The following is an 18,044-nucleotide window of genomic DNA, read 5'->3' as shown; positions in this document are numbered from 1 at the left end:
TTTTGATTCTGCATATAAGATAAACTATAAGTATGTCTTTGTGAGTCTAACTTACCTTGTTTACATTATGATCTCCAATTCTATTTTCCCACAAAAAAAATTCCATTCTTCTTTACATCTGAATAAAACTTCATTATGTATACACAATATATTTTCTTTATCTGTTCATCTGTTAATAGCTGTCTAGGCTGATTCTATGTTTTGGCAATTATCAGCTTGCTTAGTATCTTAAAAAGCCAATAAATAACAGCCAGCTTTGCAGATTTAATTTAATATCCCCAGGGAATCTTTGGTTCATTTGTCTTTTCTTTCTTTTTGAAAGCAGATTTGGGGTTTTATTAAAGTTATTTTAATACAGGCTTAAGAATGAGAGAGTCAAAAAATACAACCTATGTAAGAATCATGGGTATAGGCTTGTCTAAGAGAGCCACCTCTTTTTTGTTAACTTTCTTTTTTTTTTTACATTTCTGTATGTATATATGTATGTGCATGGGTGATACACATGTGGATGGATATCAGAAGACAACTTGAGAAAGTCAATTCTCCACATGGGTCCTGGGACCCTAATTAAGGTTATCAGCCGTGGCGGCAAGGGTCTTTACCTACTGAGCCATTCTCCCTGAGACCCCTCCTCTTTTTTATTTTTTTCCCTGTCCCTTAATGACAAAGTTTCACTATTTGGTTCCCCACATTCCAACTCACAATCTTTGTGCATCAACTTTTTGAGTACTGGAATTGCAGGCCTTTGCCCCTGTGCTCTGCTAGCAGCCCTCGATTCCTATGTAATGTATAAGGAACTTTCCATTACATAAGAAAGTGACATTGGACCAGCAAGGCAGGGAAGTGAGCTGTGAGCTCTGCTAGAGATGCTTTTAAAAGCTGTATCATGGGAGGGTGAGGAGGGGAACACCCATAAGGAAGGGGAGGGGGAGGGGGATGTTTGCCCGGAAACTGGGAAAGGGAATAACACTCGAAATGTATATAAGAAATATTCAAGTTAATAAAAAAAATAAAAAATAAAAGCTGTATCATTTGCCCTCTTAGCATATGCATCATGTATTTTTAAAGCTAGGTCTCAGGCTGGAGATAGAGCTCAGGTGATGAAGTGTTTGCCGTGCAAGCATGAGAACCCAACTTTGATCCCTAGAGCCCAAGGGGAAAAGCCTGGCATGGTGGCACACACTTGTAATCTCATCACCAGGGAAGTGGATACAGATGGATCCTGGGGCTTCCTGGCCTACCAGCCTAGCCACTCCCAAGCTCCAGCCCAATTAGTGACCCTGTCTCAAAAAAAGGCGTTGCTCCTGAGGAACACCAGTTGAAGTTGACCTCTGGCCTCCACATGCATGTGCACTATGTGCACACACACAAATACACATCAGATGTAAATGACAACACACAAGTAATAGCCAAGTTGCAAGACCCTGTCTCAGTATAAAAAGGCACGTGGGGCAGCATCTGCCTGTCATGGGTAAGTCCCTGGGTTCAATTCCTAGAACTGAAAAAGAACTGCGGAATTTTGGATGAAATGGCATATAGGGTTGGGGATTTAGCTCAGTGGTAGAGCGCTTGCCTAGCAAGCACAAGGCCCTGAGTTTGGTCCCCAGCTCCGAAAAAAAGAAAAAGGAAAAAAGAAAAAGAAAAAATAATAAATAAAATAAATACATCTTTAAAGGGCTGGAGAGATGGCTCAGTGGTTAAGAGCACTGACTGCTCTTCCAGAGGACCTGAGTTCAAATCCCAGCAACCACATGGTGGTTCACAACCATCTGTAATGGCATCCGATGCCCTCTCGTGTGTCTGAAGATGGCTACAGTGTACTTATATAAATAAAAACTAATAAAAAGATTAAAAAAAAGAAATGGCATTCTCAGGACTTGGGATATGTATATTAAAATACCCCAGGGTCTAAAGACACCACCTTTTCTGCAATCTTTACTCATGATCACTTTCTGTGGGTCTGGTATAAGCATGGCCACTTTGATTTCGTGGAGTGTTTTATTGAATAAAGGCATGATAGGCAGATAGATGAGAAAACCAAGGCTGGTTCCAAACAAACATCTCAAGCCTAAGGCTTCTGATGTGTTCTGTTCTTAAAGCCTTTCTCTCCCTCTCCTCCCATACAGAACCAACCTCTTCCTACTGTAGCAGAAGTACACTGGGATACCTGCTGGTTTTCAGCCTGTTCTGCCACTGACTTTCTTCTTAAACATAGCCTTGGCTCATGTTTAAAATAGTAATAAATTGTGGTTATTAGTTTATACTTCCTTGAGGTTTATCTTTTAAAAGGAATGTCCCAGGAAGAGGCAACATTTCTCTACTAGTTGAGTTTCAGAGCTTCTTCGTGTCTGCCAGAGGCATCAGTGTTCTGGTGGATCTTCTGGTGCCCACCAGCTGCTTGGATTTTGGGAATTGGGTAATTATGAACACCTAGAGTCAGAGCTGAACAATTTAACGATGGGAAGGAGACAAGTACTGACCTGTTTACCTACATACTTGAGAAATGTCTTGCAAAGGACAGGGAAAGACTAATGTCAGACACTTGATACCTGGAAAACCGAAGACTACTGAGCTGTCTTTTCAGTACTCGCCACACTCCCTGCTCTCCTCTCTATAAACTGTGGTGATCGATAAGAGGCACAGATTTTTGGTTGTTTAGGAATCTTCAGTTAATGATCTTACCCCAAATCCCTGGAGTTGAGGATCTTGCTCAAGCACTCTACCACTGAGCTAAATCCCCAACCCCTGTCCCTTTGGATTTAGAATCTTGAGTGAAAAGTCGCCCCCGGTGACTATTTACAAGAATACAATCAGTACACTTTGAAAAGACAAAATAATGTTTCCAGAAATAACTGTTACATCCAAAAAGCTAGTAAGTAGCTTGGTTGTATTCTGGGTGTTGGAATATAGCTCTCACTGAGTTCATACATACACCATGGCACACGTGGAAATCCGAAGACAACTTTTAGTCAGTTCTCTCTTGCCACCTTGTGGGATCCAGAGACCTAATTTAGGCTGTCAAGCTTCTCAGCAAGTGCTTCTGCTTAAAGCCCATGGTGGTGGTGGTGGTGGTGGTGGTGGTAGTGGTGTTAATGACGATGATGGTAGTGGTGGAGGTGATGGTAGTAATGACGATGGTGGTGGTGGTGGTGATGATGGTGATGGTGGTGGTGATAGTGGTGATGGTGGTGGTAGTGGTGGTGGTGGTGATCTCACTATGTGGCTCTGGTTGTCCTGGAACTCACAATGTAAACCAGACTAGCGTTGAACTCAGAGACCTGCTTGCTTCCGGCTCCCAAGTTCTGTGATTAAAGTAAAATCCATTTCTTTATCATTTCAGTTGAAGAAAATTTCCAAATAAGAGAAATCTTTGGAAAGAATGCTGAGATTTTGACCAAGCCTCAGTTTCAAGCTGTTCAATGGTATGGCTGTTATTTTCTTCCTCACTTTAAGGCTCAGAAGCACTGTTCATTGGTAAAAGTGATTAGACTTATTATTGCTTGCCTTCAAGTATATTATAAACTATTCAAATTAGCTCTGAGTAACTTAAAAATATTAGGACTTGTTCAGCAGAATTTGACAGGTAGTGAAAAGGAGTAATTATTTGTATTGAGACACTGGCTTTTGACATTCTATCCATTTGACTTTGGTTATAGGTCTCTGCCTCTCTGCTGTGACATCTTTAAAATAGGAGTGATGAAGCCAGGCCTGGTGGCATAGGTTTTTAATCCTAGCGTTGTATGTTCAAGGCCAGCCTGTCTACATAGCAAGTTTCAGAACAGGCAAAGGTTGTATAGTGAAACCAGATCTCAAAATAAACGAATAAATAAAATTGGAGTAATAGTTCTGAGACTACCGACATAGGAATTAAAATTATAAGCCAAGTGCTGGTGGCACATGCCTTTTACCCCAGCACTCAGGCAAAAGCAAGTGCATCTCTTGAGTTAAAGGCCAGCCTGATCTACAGATCGAGTTCCAGTATGCTTAAGGCTACAGAGACACACATGCCAACCTGTGTGTTTTTTCTGTATGCAAAGACATAGGAAAGATTTAGTGTGGGATCTGCTTATAGTTCAGAGTACTGAAACTGAAGCTTAAGCACTTGTTGAAGTAGAAATGGGTCATTTGTCTTCAATATCTCTTCTGGAGTTTCTTGGTACAAGCCTCTCTAGGTTCTCTATACCAGGAAGCTGTGTCACAGTTGCTAAGGCCTCCTACCTGTGCCTTTTGCCCCAGCGCCTGCCTCCCAGCCAAGCTTCTGTGCTCCATTGGCTTTCTACGGAGCTTTCTGTCCTCTAGACCCACCGGCTTATGTCAGAACTAGGATCGCCCTTCCAGAGTATTTGTCCACCATAGGAAGAAGAGTCGAGATCCAGTAATGCCAAAGAGCCTGTGACTAGTGAGCACTGGGACCAGAACTAGAAACCGCACTTTCTGCCTCTGAATGTAGTGCTTTTTCCATTGCCTTTTACCTGAGACTGGTGACCTGGAACCATGTTAATGTACTAGAATGGCAAGGAACCCATTAATGTTCTTACCTTTTCTCTCACAGTGCTGAAGACGAACAAGAGGAGACATTAGAGGAGACACCAAAAGAACTGAAAGAGAAAAACATGTATGGCCACCAAAGAGTAGCTAAGGATATTTGTATAGTTTTAGTTTTATGGAAATATTTCCTTGCTGTAAGAATCTGTATTCTTCCCATCATCATCACCATCATCACCATCATCAAGAGATTCAAGTATGCCGTAATATGCATGTGGAGGGAGAGGACAGCTTTGCAGAGTTGGTTCTGCTTCTACATTTACATGGCTCCAGGGATCAAACTCAGGCTGCCAAACTTGTGTGGCAAGTGCCTGTATCCTCTGAGCATCTGTATGGCTCTTTTTCCTACCATAAACATATTTAATATAAATATCTTTCATCTAAATGGTATTTTTAAATTAATGATATGCTCTATTATAATGGCATCTTATAATCAAGGACATAGAGTGATGGTAATGATGATGCTAATAAGTTTACTACCTGAGATAGGTTAATGTACTTTCTATATAAATATCCTTTCAGAAATGGAATCGTTTATTTTTATCAGCCAAAATAGGTTTCGAGTTTTTATATATATTTTTTGTTTTGTTTTGTTTTGTTTTGTTTTGTTTTGTTTTGTGGTGTCTGGACTAGAACTCCAGGGTCTGCCGGTCATGTGCTTGGCAAGTGCTCTGCTGCTAAACCACCTCTAGCTCAGTGTCTCCTTTTGCTTGTTGTTTGTTTCTTGATTTGGGAGTGAGAGGGTTCCGGACATGTTCTTATCCCCTGCCTCCCCTCAGATGTTTGTTTGTTTAAGTCACTGTAGCTTAGGCTACCCTCAAAGTTGACAGAGTCTGTGGGATCTGCAGTAGGCCTGCAGCAGTCCTTCCTGAGTGCTGAAATTAAGGGCATAAGGAAGCTACTACTCTTCCTGGTCCCAGAATCTCTGTTTAAGGTAGATGTCTTTACATTTTATTTTATTTTTACTGGTGTTTTGCATGCAAGTGTGTAGTTTGCTTGTATGCAGTGCCCTCGAAGGCCAGATGATGGCGTTCGTTCCCCTAGAACTGCAGTTGCAGGTGGTTAGGGTCAATCTTGAGCGCTGGTTATTGAACCTGCTGAGCCGTCTCTCCAGCCCTACTTTTAAAGACACCCCCCCAGCTTTTGTTTGTTTGTTTGTTTGTTTGTTTGCTTTGTTTTTCCCAGAAAGGGCTTCTCTGTGTAGCTCTGGCTGTTCTGGAACTCACTATGTAGATCAGGCTGGACTCGAACTCAAAGATTGATCTGCCTCTGCCTCCTTAGTGCTGGAATTAAGGCATGTGCCACCACTGCCCGGCTTAAAGATATTTCTTAATATTTTCTTTAAGATAGTCTAAAATGTATTGACAAGTAATGATTTTTATCACGAATATACTCTTAAAAGTTTTTATTAGCGTAGGACATGGTGGTGTATATCTGTACCCCTAGATTAAGGAGCCTGAAGCTATAAGTTCATAAGTTAAAGGTCAGCCTGTGTTGAGTTCAAACTCACCAAAATAAAAGATGTTCTTATCAGGAATGTATTATTCTGTTCTTCCAAACATCTCCCCACATCTCACAATGGCTTTATACCTTTTTTTTTTTTTTTCTTTTAAGATTGAATCGCACAGTGTAACTCATGGCTTTGAACTGTGTAGCTTAGGATGGCCTTGAAGACGTGACAATCCTGTGTCAGCCTCAGAGCTGCTGGGATAACACAGTTGTACCACTATGACCAGCTTGTGTGTTCTTAATTCTTTAGATCACTGACAGACATTCAAGACTTGTCCAGCATCACCTATGAACAAGACGGCTGTTTTAAGGAAACCTCATGCAAAACACCTAAATTAAAACACGCACCTACTAGTGCCAGTACTCCGCTCAGCCCAGGTAGTCATACACAGCGGGGAATGTTTTTAAAAGAGGAATTCACAGGCCTTTGCTATTTGCCATGACTGGGCATAAGTCAAGGTGGCTATTTTCTCCCAGAGCAAAGGTGGTTTTTAAAGAGAACTAAACAGGGGTTGGGGATTTAGCTCAGTGGTAGAGCACTTGCCTAGCAAGCACAAGGCCCTGGGTTCCGTCCCCAGCTCCGAAAAAAAGAAAAAGAAGAAAAAAAAAGAAATAGGGGATTTCATTCTCATAGTTAAATATCCAAATCTCCTGAGTTTTTTTTTTTTTTTGTTTGCTTTCTGTTAATATTGGTGATCAAATATTGGACTTTTTAAAACCAAGCAAATTCTTTACCACTGAGATAGAGCCTCAACACTATCCTCTCTCACGATTTTATATAAAACATAAAATTGCCAAGGCACAGTAGAGACAAATTAGGAATTCATTCTCATCTCCTCCCCCCCACCTCAGTAAAACTATAACAAACCAGTTTCCTTTACCAATTTGCAAGGTTTTTTCTTCTTTGAGAATGCAGGGAAGCTAAAGCAGTAGCTGATGAACCTGAGTTTCTATTAAAAGTGGTAGTGCTGGTGCTGTGGTTAATGTTTACGTTAGTGTTAGACTGCAGTAGTGGAAAATATTCCAGTGCACAAGCACCTCTGCAGCAACTGCAGAGACACTGGAATTTGAAAACATTACCTTCAGCCTAAACATACAGTCCTTGACTCCTGCTACCAGACATAACCAGCATCAAATATTTATATTTATTTTTTCTTACTTCTGGTAAATTCATGGTTTTGTTTCCCTTTATTTCTGTGTGTGTGTGTGTGTGTGTGTGTGTGTGTGAGAGAGAGAGAGAGAGAGAGAGAGAGAGAGAGAGAGAGAGAGAGAGAGGGCTGCCTTCCCATTAGAAATAGTCAGTACACACACATGTGCCTTGAGAACTTAGAATATAGAGTTTGAGACTGAAGAAACTGTCTTAGATTATGGTTGTTTCTGTTATTAGCAATTTGGAGAATTCTTGGCATAGTTATAATTTTGTGGTTGTTTTGTTTACAATATAAAGAATTTAGACATTTACTAACCTCTTTTCTCCTAGAGTCGATTTCTTCAGCTGCTAGTCACTATGAAGACTGCCTTGAAAATACATTTCATGTTAAAAGAGGATCTACATTTTGTTGGAATGGTCAAGAAGCGATGAGAACTTTGTCTACCAAATTTACAACTGTCCGAGAGAGAGCTAAGAGCCTGGAATCTCTCCTTGCATCCTCTAAAACCCTGCCTGCAAAGCTGACTGACCCTGTAAGTGCTCCAGTTTTGTTTTACACTTTGCTGAGGTCAGTCCAAAGCCCTCAGTGACCGAAAGCACTGAGAGTTCTGCAAATTTGTTAGAAGCAAGGAATATGCCAGATTCTTTCCAGGCATCCCTGGGCTTCCTCTCCAGAGACTGCATTGTAGGAGAGTGATGGTTTTGCTTCTTGAAGCCTGCTGCTTCCATGAGTGCTGGCTGGTCTCCTTGAACCTGTAGGGAAAGCTCATTCTATATCACCCTCTCCTTATCCACATGCTCTTATTTCTTTCTTACCATATTGCAAATGTTTAATCTTTTAAAGAAAACCAAAAATTCCTGCTTAATACTGCTCCTTAAAAACCTTTTAGCAAAAACAAAACAAAACAAAACAAAACAAAAAACCAAAAAACAAAAAACACCTTTTAGCTGACCAGAAGGTGGTGGTCCACTTTTAATTCCAGCACTTGGGAGGCACAGGTAGGCTTATCTCTGTGAGTTCAGGCCAGACTGGACTACAAAACAAGTTCCAGGACACCCAGGGCTGTTCACTAGAAAAACCCTGTCTTGACGAACAAAACCCCCTGAAACATTTGGCTGACCCTCTTTACTAGTTTGATTTCTGCTGCTGAAATAAAATACTAGCCAAAATCAACTGGAGGGAAGAGTGGGTTAATTTGGCCTACAGGTTACAGTCCTTCATCCAGGGAGGCCAAGGCAGTAGAACCTGGTAGTAAGATCTGAAGCAAAAACCACGGAGAAGCAGTGTTGTCATAGTTACTGCTACTGCTGTAATAAACACCATGACCAGGAAACTTACAGAAGGAAGCATTTAGCCAGGGGGTTGCATGCAGTTTCAGGAAGTTAGTCCATGCCCATCATGGAGGAGCATGGCAGGCAGGCGTGGTACTGAAGCTGTAGCTGTCCAAAATAAATGGCATTGATTGAGCTACCTGTGCCTTTTTACTCAGTGTACCTACTAATGACCACATTTTCTGTTTTGTTTTTATAGAAAAGATTGTGTATGTTTGGTGGGGCTTGCTCTTCTAACATTTCTACGGCATTTATAACATCAACCCATTCTACCAAGAGGAAGAGCCTACCCAGAGGTACCCTTGTTTAGTATTAAAGAAGTTCAGGAGAGTAAGCCGGTTTAAGAAAGCTTAGGTTGTTGTTCATCAGTCTTTGATGTGACATTTTGTTTAAACAAAAATGTTATTTTCTCTGATTATAAAAGTAAACCATACTCATTATAGAAAACAAGGTGAATAAGGAAAAGTTTTAAAAACAGAATGATTAGATAATTCTCGCACAGCATGCTATGTCGTACAGTTGTGTGGTATATCATTTGTTTCATAGTTTTGGAAATATATAACAAGTATTTTTCTATTTGTGACTGTGCCACATAGCAGTCTTAGACTATGTTTCCGCTTGACATACTCAGCATCCGTTCCTGTTAGTTTCATATCTATGGATTCAACTAGTGGCAGATGAAAAGAACTTGAAAAAGATCGCTGTATTGAATATGTATGGCTGCTTTGTTTCATCTTTCTTCCCTAACTAAATAATATATCAATGATTTATATAGCATTTACATTACATTAGGTATTTTTTTAAAGACTTATTCATTTATTATATATAAGTACACTGTAGCTGTCTTCAGATACACCAGAAGAGAGCATCAGATCTCTTTACAGATGGTTGTGAGCCACCATGTGGTTGCTGGGAATTGAACTCAGGACCTCTGGAAGAGTAGTCAGGTGCTCTTAACCGCTGAGCCATCTCTCCAGCCCCTACATTAGGTATTATTATAAGCCATCAAACCCTATGCACTTTGTGTAAGGAACTTGAGCACCCATGGACTTTGGTATTGCCAGGCTGACAGATTCTGGAAATACTTCCTTATAAACAGTAAAGACTAATTGTATTTTGAGCATGTCCTCTTATAATTAGGAATTACATATTATGTACATGTACTTATATAATATATAATTAAGAATAATAAATATGGGGTTGGGGATTTAGCTCAGTGGTAGAGCGCTTGCCTAGCAAACACAAGGCCTGGGTTCGGTCCCCAGCTCCGAAAAAAAGAAAAAGAAAAAAAAAAGAATAATAAATATATAACAGCTACATAATAATATAATCTATTATTTAACCATTCCCTTATTTGAAAATTTATATTGTTTTTCAAGGTTTAGCCTTTGTATGTATGTCTTATTTGAGTCTCTGATTCTTTTTTTTAGAATAGATTTCTTAGAAGACAGTTTTTCAAATCACCAATGAGTGCTAAAAACTTCTGAAGCAAATTGCTTTTTTTGCACTAATTTCAATATTTGAGACCTTTGCTATAGCTCTTGGAGTTTCTCTCCAGGGAAAAGAAGTTCTGTATGTTATATTGAAGGGTTTATTATATACAATTGAGCACTTGGGAAAGGCCCAAAATATGGTTACTTCCATATCTCCTGGCCGGATAATCTACAGAGAACAGCCTCCTCCTTTGTGTTTTTGTTCACGTTGACAGGTCCATAATCTCTGTTTCTCTAATAACCTCCAAATCATCCCCAGACCCCGGAGTAAGAATCTGTACCTTATCTGATTCAAGTGTCCTTTGCAAGAGAGAACCAAGTTGTTGCAGACGTGGGATGAAAGAGTAGAGAGTAGAGACCGTCATACATTAAGGAAGGCTCTACTAAGAATGTTATGTTAGGTGCTCTCACACTCTTTATTTTATTCACCATTGAGAAAGCCTCAAGTCCATGGAAAGCCTAGAAAGGTGTCAATCAGGTTTAGGAGGGTGTTAAGTCATTTTCCCTCTATCTTTTTTAGAACTAGCAGAGGCCACCTCTCAGCATCATATTGATGAGCTTCCACCCCCAGCTCAGGAGCTACTTGATGAAATTGGTAAGAAGTGTTCAGCACCCCTGTTTTGGACCCCTTGGTTGGTTATGGTTACTGACTGCATTATGGTTTCTTTTCTTAGGTATCGGCACTAGTACAAAAAGAACTGTGAAGTTGTGGTTCAGTGTACAAATTCAGGCTGGGCAGTGGATTCTAGCACTTGGGAAACAGGCAGGCAGATCCAGGGCTACACACAGAGAAACCCTATCTCAAAAAACAAAACAAACAAAAAAAGAATGTACAAATTCTGGGACAGTTTTTGAATCAAGTAGGCTGCAGTATGGCCAGGATAATTGGCCCATTTATTTTGTGATTTGTTACTAAAGGGTTTACAGAAAAGATTCTAAGGTGAAGTAACAAAATGTAGATGTTTTATGACGACGAACTAATTTTTGTGAGGTTTTTGTTTCATCTTCATTTTTGAGATAGGGTCTTGCTATATGGCTCAGGCTGGTCTAGAGTGCACTTCATAGCCAGGCTAGTCTTAAATTCTCAGTCTTTATGCCTCAGCCTCCAAGTGTCCCCCCATGTCTAGACGATAAACTCCTTTGATTAAAGGAATTGTTAATATCCCTTTCGATCCAAAGCAGATATTCCTTGGAAGTGTGTAGCCCTTATCTTTAAAAGATCCATCTCCTCTAATCTGTAGAATTTCTTCAGGGGCACCAGTTGGTTTTCAGGATCTCTGACGTCTTATGACTCATAAGGAATAAAGACAATGCTCTGACTCAAAGCATAGCTGTCCTCTGGGCTCCATAGCATAACCTTCAGTGCCTGTCCTTTGACCTAATGAACTTGGGTAATTGTAGTGCTATCAGTGCTTTTTCTGAAAAGACCTCTAGGAGTAGTCAGGATCTGTTTCTTGCCTTTTTGGGGTATTCACATCCAGAGTCTAGGCCTCTGACTGGAACCTTACGGGAAAGGTCTTGTACAGCTTGGGGTATAGGTGATCATGTAAGAGCAGGCAGAGACTGTTGAGCTAAGAGCTGTCAGGAAGCATATACTAACAGTAGTGTCCTAGGGTTTCCATTGTTGTGCAGAGGCACCATGACCAAGGCAACTCTTATAAATAAAACATTTAATTGGGACTGGCCTACAGTTTCAGAGGATCAGTCCATTATCATGGAGGGAAGCTTGGCAGTGGGCAGGCAGGAATGACATCTAGAAGGAAATGAGTGTTCTACATCTTGATGCAAAGGCAACCAGGAGACTCTCTTCTGCAGGCAGCTGGGAAGGAGCTTTCTTCTGTGCTGGGCAGAGTTTGAGCATAAGACCTCAAAACCCACCCCCCCACCCCCCCCCCACCCCGACACTGGCACACTTCCTCCAACAAGGCCACACCCCCTAATAGTGCTACTTCCCTGGAGGCAAGCATATGCAAGCCACTACAAGTAGGAAGGGAGCAGACCAGCACTCCTAGACATAACTCCCCCTCCTCAAATTGAGGCTGGCTTGGCCCTAGCTGTCTCTGCTTTGTTCTTACAAACATTTTGAAAGAAATAAACACCTAACAAATACAGAGCAGCCACTGAGTTTAGCATATGCTTATCTTGGTCTAGTGAACATTTTATAAGAAAGTGGAAATGATGGATACTCATGATAACATGACATAGGCCAGTAGAGATGGAGACATCTGTGGACTACTCTGCTCCTGAGAGTATGAATTCAGCATAGAGGGCTGGAGAGCCGGCTCAGCAGTTAAGGGAACTTACTGCTCTTGCAGAGGTCCTGGGTTTAGATCTTACGACCTCCATGGACACAAGGCATAAATGTAGTACGTACATACATACTACATACATATATACTATATATACACACACATATATATATATATACACACACAAATAAAATTTGAAATCTTTAAATTTGTTTTTAAAGTCAAAGTTAGGAACATAAACTCTAGAGCTGAGATTTCTTGGACTCAACCTCATTCTTCTACTTAATTCTTTCCAATTTATGAAAATTCCTTAACCTTTTCTTCACATAACCCATTTCAGTAGCCGTGCTCCCAGGCCCTCAGCTCTGGTGTTAGCGCTGTTGCTCCTCATCTGAAAACCAGAAATGAAAATAGTATAGTCAGTGTCATAGGGCTGCTGTTAGGATTGTGAACATTAATTCTGAACTGATGTACATAAATATTTAACCCCTGCCACCTAGACCTCCGTGTTACCTATCATCATCCTTGTTGTTTTGTTTTAAGACTGGGTCTATATAAATAGTTATGGCTGTCCTGAAACTCACAGAAATGTGCCTGCGTTTGCCTTCTGAGTGCTAGTGTTAAAGGTGTACACCATCATCACCCAGTTTATTTTCGTGTGTGTGTGTGTGTGTGTGTGTGTGTGTGTGTGTGTGTGTGTGTGTGTACATTCCATAGATCTTGTGTGGAGATCAGGACAGCTTGAAGTTGTTTCTTGTCTTCAACCCAGTGGGTCCTAGAAATCAAATTTAGGTCATCGGGTGTGGAGGCAAGTGCCTTAACCTATCAAACCATCTTGCTGGCCCTTTGTTTGTTTGCTATTACTGTTTGAGATTAAGTTTCATGTAATACAGTCTAGCCTTGAACTCCATGTGTGTTGCCAAGGCTGACCTTTTCAAGTTTTTGCTTCCACCTCTCATGTCCTGGGATTATAGGAGTGTGCCACATAACTCCTAATGTTTTGTTTTGTTTTGAGACAGGGTCTTACTGTACAACCCTGGCTAGCCTAGAACTTGCTATGTAGTTCATCAAACTTAAAGAAGGTTTTCTGCTGTGCTTTCTGAGAACTGAGATTGTAGGCTGTGCCAGCACATCTACTATCAATCATTTAAAAATCCTTTATCAAATGTTATTTGGGGCTTTCTTACTTGAAGAATTCCTTTTGAACTCAGAATATATAAACTAAAGTAGTGACTTTCAATTTTTTCAGGAGTCAGAACCATGTAATATGATTGAGTTAAACTGGAGGAGTTTGAGATTTAGTAGGTTTGGGTTTTATCACTAGTGCTGGTCTGAGTCCTGGCCTCTGAGAGCCACTGTCCTAGAAAATGGTGTGGTCTGGAAAGGTAGGATAAGTCGCCCTCTGCTTTTGTACTGTGACAGAGCAACTGAAGCAGCAGCAGGTCTCATCCATGGTGTCACTTGAGAACACAGCACATGATCTGAATGTCACTGAAAATGGTAAGCTGATACCCAGGTCTTTATGTATGAGGTTTTTATGTAATACAGCTCTTAATAGCATAATAGTATATGTGGGAGAGTGTGACTTAGGTTGGGTACAACTCCATTTTAATTCTGATTCTACCAGTTAATGTTGTCTGACAAACTGTTTCAATTCTGAACTTCATCTATCCTTATCTGTGAAATGGGAATAGTAGTTCCTATCTCATGATACATAGTAGCTCTGTGCACACACAGTGTCTGGTACACTAATATCATTAGCAAGTGTTGGTCCTCTTCCTTTCATAATTCTGCTGGCCAGATGAAAGGAGACAGTATTTGTAAAATGCTTGGCATACATTAAAGGAATCAGCCTCATCCCACACAAATTCCTTCTGTGAAGTTCTACCCTTGGAACGTTTAGGAAGCAAGAAAGGGAAGTGTGTCTTAAAGTACAATTGTGGGGTTTATTTTTAGAGTTGTTTGCCTCCTCTTTTGTGTGCCTTCTTTGCTTTGCTTTGTCTAGTTCTCTGAACTTGGCACTGGCTAGGTTTCCTGTAGCTTCACCTGGCACCAGAGATCTCCCAAGACCCCAGAAGCAGCTGCTGTGAATGCTGGTGCCCTGCGGACTGCCACCTGGCCCTCTGCTCTCCTGGGAAAGTGGGGCTGCAGCATTGCAGAACAACTGACGGCCTTAATTCTTACTGTTCGTATCAAAGCGTGCTCTTAAGCATTTTTCACTTTAATAAAGTTAGCTCTCTCAATTGCTTTAGATAAAAAGCATTTGGAAGAACAAGAAACCAACAGTAGTAAAGACAGCAGTTTTCTTTCCAGCAGAGAAATTCAGGATCTGGAAGACACGGAGAGGTAACAAAAAAGCTAGACTTTTGAAAGGATTTTAAAATTGCATTCGTGTATATTATTTTTTATTGTATTAACAAATAAGAAGAAACAGAATACTCTTCCTTTATTCTCCTCTCTTCATTGCTAGGATTTTATTTTATATTAGTATGTATTAATTATATAGAATAAGTCTCTCAATGATGTTTTCATATATGTATACAATGTGTTTTATCATGTGCTCCTCCCATTTCCTCTCTCATTTCTCCCTCTCTCACTAGTTCCCTTTTGCCTTCCTGTCTTTTGTGGAGGGGTGTGATCTAATGAGCATCAGTAGGGTCTCTCACAGGAGCATGAGTGAGGGGTTACTTATTGGAACACAAACACTTTACCAGTGGCTACACCATCGAAGAATATATCTCTCCTCCCCCAGCAATCATTAACCGTCTAGAGATCCGCAGGGCAGGATGGGAGCTTGTGAGTCCCTTCCTCCTAATTGTTTATACTTTGTGATTAAAATACATATAATATTTAACTCATTTTTTCTTAACAAATTTAAAGTGTACAGCTCAATGTTAATTATATAGTTACTATCCATGATGGTTCACTTAAAAGTTTTTAAAATATTTTTGTTTTTCTTTTTTTCTGTTTTCTTTTTTTGAGACAGGTTCTCACTATGTAGCTTTGACTGTCCTGGAACTCATGATTTAAATGTAATTGACATGTGAGAGGAAAACATGGAGTGTTTTTCTTAATATAATAATGATATCTAAGTTCTATCCACTTTTCTGCAAATGTCATAATTTCATTCTTTTAAAAATGTGTATGTGCCCATGTATATACATCATTGGGGTGTGTGTGTGTGTGTGTGTGTGTGTGTGTGTGTGTGTGTGTGTATTATGTGCACTTGGGTGTCTGAAGAACCCAGAAGAGGGAGCTATATATGGGGTTCTGAGAACTAAACTCAGGTCCTAAGAGCAGTAGGAGCAGTAGTGCTCTTAACTCCTAAGTAATCTTTCCACACTCCCTTGCCTTCAGTTATTTTGATATATATCCAGAAATGATCTTTCTAGATCATATGGTGTCTTAGGGTTCTGTTAGAGTCACAGAACTTATGGGTAGTCTCTATATTGTAAGAGAATTGGTTGGTGACTTACAGTCTGTAGTCCAACTCCCCAGCAATGATCATCAGCAACTGTGAATGGAAGTTCAAGGATCTAGCAGTGGCTCCGACCCACAAGGCAGGCAGGCAGGCAGGCAAAAAAGAGTCCCTTCCTTCCAATGTCCTTACGTAAGTTTCCAGCAGAAGGTGTGTCCCAGATTAAAGGTATGTACCACCACCACCACCACTTGCTTTGTCCCAGGTGACCTTGAACTCAAAGATCTCCATGCCTTAAGCTCCTGGGATTCATAGCCACTTTGCCTTAAGATCTCCATACCAAAATCCAGTGTCTCCCAGTCTCAAGATCAGGATCAAAGGTGAGCCTTCCAATTCTGGACTGTAGTTCATTCCAGATACAGTCAAGTTGACAACCAGGAATAGCCACTACATATGGTAAATCTATTTTTAATTTCTGTAAGTAATCATCACACTGATTTCCATAGCTACTGCACCATTCTGTTCCCATCTATATCGTACAAGGATTCCACTCTCCTCACCTTTGCCATTTGTTAGGTCTGATATTGGCCAGGACTAGGGAGGGGTGAGTTTTACACCCTTGAGCACAATCTGAAGAGGCAGTAAAAACTTCTCTTTAAAATGTTTTTTAAAGATATATTTTATTGGGGTTGGGGATTTGGCTCAGTGGTAGAGCGCTTGCCTAGGAAGCGCAAGGCCCTGGGTTCGGTCCCCAGCTCCGAAAAAAAGAACCAAAAAAAAAAAAAAAAAAAAAGATATATTTTATTACAACACACATACAGAGTGTTCTTTTTGAGTGTATGTTTATATACCATACACATGCCCAAGGCTCGCAGAGTTCAGAAAAGGGCACTGGATCTCCTGGAACTGCATTTACAGATGGCTGTGAGGTGTCATATGAGTGTTGGGAATCGAACCCAGGTCCTCTGGAAGAGCTGTAAATGTCCTTAACTGCTGAGTGGTCTGTAGTGGTTTGAAGAAGAATGGCTTCCATAGGTGCATATATTTGAATGCTTAGGCAATAGGAAATGGCACTGTTTAAAAGGATTAGGTGGTATGGTCTTGTTGGAGAAATTATGTCAGTTGGGGTGGGCTTTGAGGGTTGAAAAACCCAAGCTAGGACCAGTGGCCCTTGTGGGTCCAGACTTAGAACTTTCAGCCATTTCTCTTCTCCAGCACCATATATGCCTGAGTGCCACCATGCTTCCCACCACAATGATAATGTAATCAAGCTCCAATTAAATGCTTTCTTTTATAAGAGTTATCGGGGTCTTGGGGTCTCTTTACAGCAATAGAACACTGAATAAGACCCTCTCTTTTTGGTTTAAATAGTATTTTAATACAATTTAAAAAAGAGATTGAAGTTGGGACTGGAGAGAGGCTCAGAAGTTAAGAGCACTGGTTATAGTTTCAGGTGACCCTAGTTCTATTCCCAGCACTCACATGGTAGTTCACAATAGTCTCTTAACTTAGTTCCAGATTTGACACCCTCACACAGACATATATGCAAGCAAAACACCAATGCAATATAAAAAATAAAAAGGAATAATTAAAAAGTTGAAGATTGGGGTTGGGGATTTAGCTCAGTGGTAGAGCGCTTGCCTAGGAAGCGCAAGGCCCTGGGTTCGGTCCCCAGCTCCGAAAAAAAGAACAAAAAAAAAAAAAAAAGTTGAAGATTGAAGTTAATGCAAACGAGTTCACAGTGAACAAAATAAACTTTGAAAAGAGATGAAACTTAGCCCTGTGGTGACACATGCCCCTCCCCTCATCCCACTCCTAATCTTGGCTCTGCATCTCCTAGGGAAGCCATACACGGTGGTTTCAGCAGCAGAGACTAGAAAGCCCCACTGGCAGGGCTAAGTGAGTTGTCATTTAACAAGAGGTTCATGGGGCAGGCACTGCCGGTGTAGTCACACCACCAGACTTCCACTTTGTCCATCTTCTACCGCCTATGACATGCTGGCCCCCAAATCCTGTCCCCTGGTGGCAAGATGACTGTTGTCCACACAACAGGCAAATGTAAAAAGAGGGTAGGCCAAAGGAAGATGTCACTGGAATCTGCCCCCTTTAACTTGGGAAGAAAAATCTTTCCCAAAAGTTTCCCAGCTGACAGTTACTTATATTTCATTGTGAATCCACTATTTCCCACTTCAAAAGCTAAGTCATTCTTTTTAAGGAAGGAACAGAGAAGCCTAAAACAGAACCACAGAAGTAGGAGAATCTTAAAAGCTGAGAAGGAAGTTTTGTTTTGTTTTGTTTTGTTTTTTATTTTTAGAGGAGACAGAAAACTAAGGGGTAGAAGGAAGAAG

The 18,044-nt window shown here is 40.7% G+C and overlaps 1 protein-coding gene across 1 annotated transcript in view; it reads left to right on the top strand.

The window, feature by feature from the left end:
* The window catches only part of Tex14 (testis expressed 14, intercellular bridge forming factor), a 95,603-nt gene that overhangs the window by 70,810 nt on the left and 6,749 nt on the right, over positions 1-18,044 (top strand). The window contains exons 19-26 of the mRNA XM_032913928.1: positions 3,341-3,422; positions 4,553-4,615; positions 6,305-6,432; positions 7,535-7,737; positions 8,736-8,832; positions 10,550-10,624; positions 13,701-13,778; positions 14,531-14,624. Of these exons, the coding sequence (XP_032769819.1) occupies positions 3,341-3,422; positions 4,553-4,615; positions 6,305-6,432; positions 7,535-7,737; positions 8,736-8,832; positions 10,550-10,624; positions 13,701-13,778; positions 14,531-14,624 (820 nt within the window). The remainder of the gene's footprint in view (positions 1-3,340; positions 3,423-4,552; positions 4,616-6,304; positions 6,433-7,534; positions 7,738-8,735; positions 8,833-10,549; positions 10,625-13,700; positions 13,779-14,530; positions 14,625-18,044) is intronic.

Source organism: Rattus rattus, chromosome 9 (assembly GCF_011064425.1).
Source record: "Rattus rattus isolate New Zealand chromosome 9, Rrattus_CSIRO_v1, whole genome shotgun sequence".
Lineage (NCBI taxonomy): Eukaryota > Metazoa > Chordata > Mammalia > Rodentia > Muridae > Rattus > Rattus rattus.
Note: the sequence above shows the minus strand (reverse complement) of the source record. Positions and strands in the feature narration are given on the sequence as shown.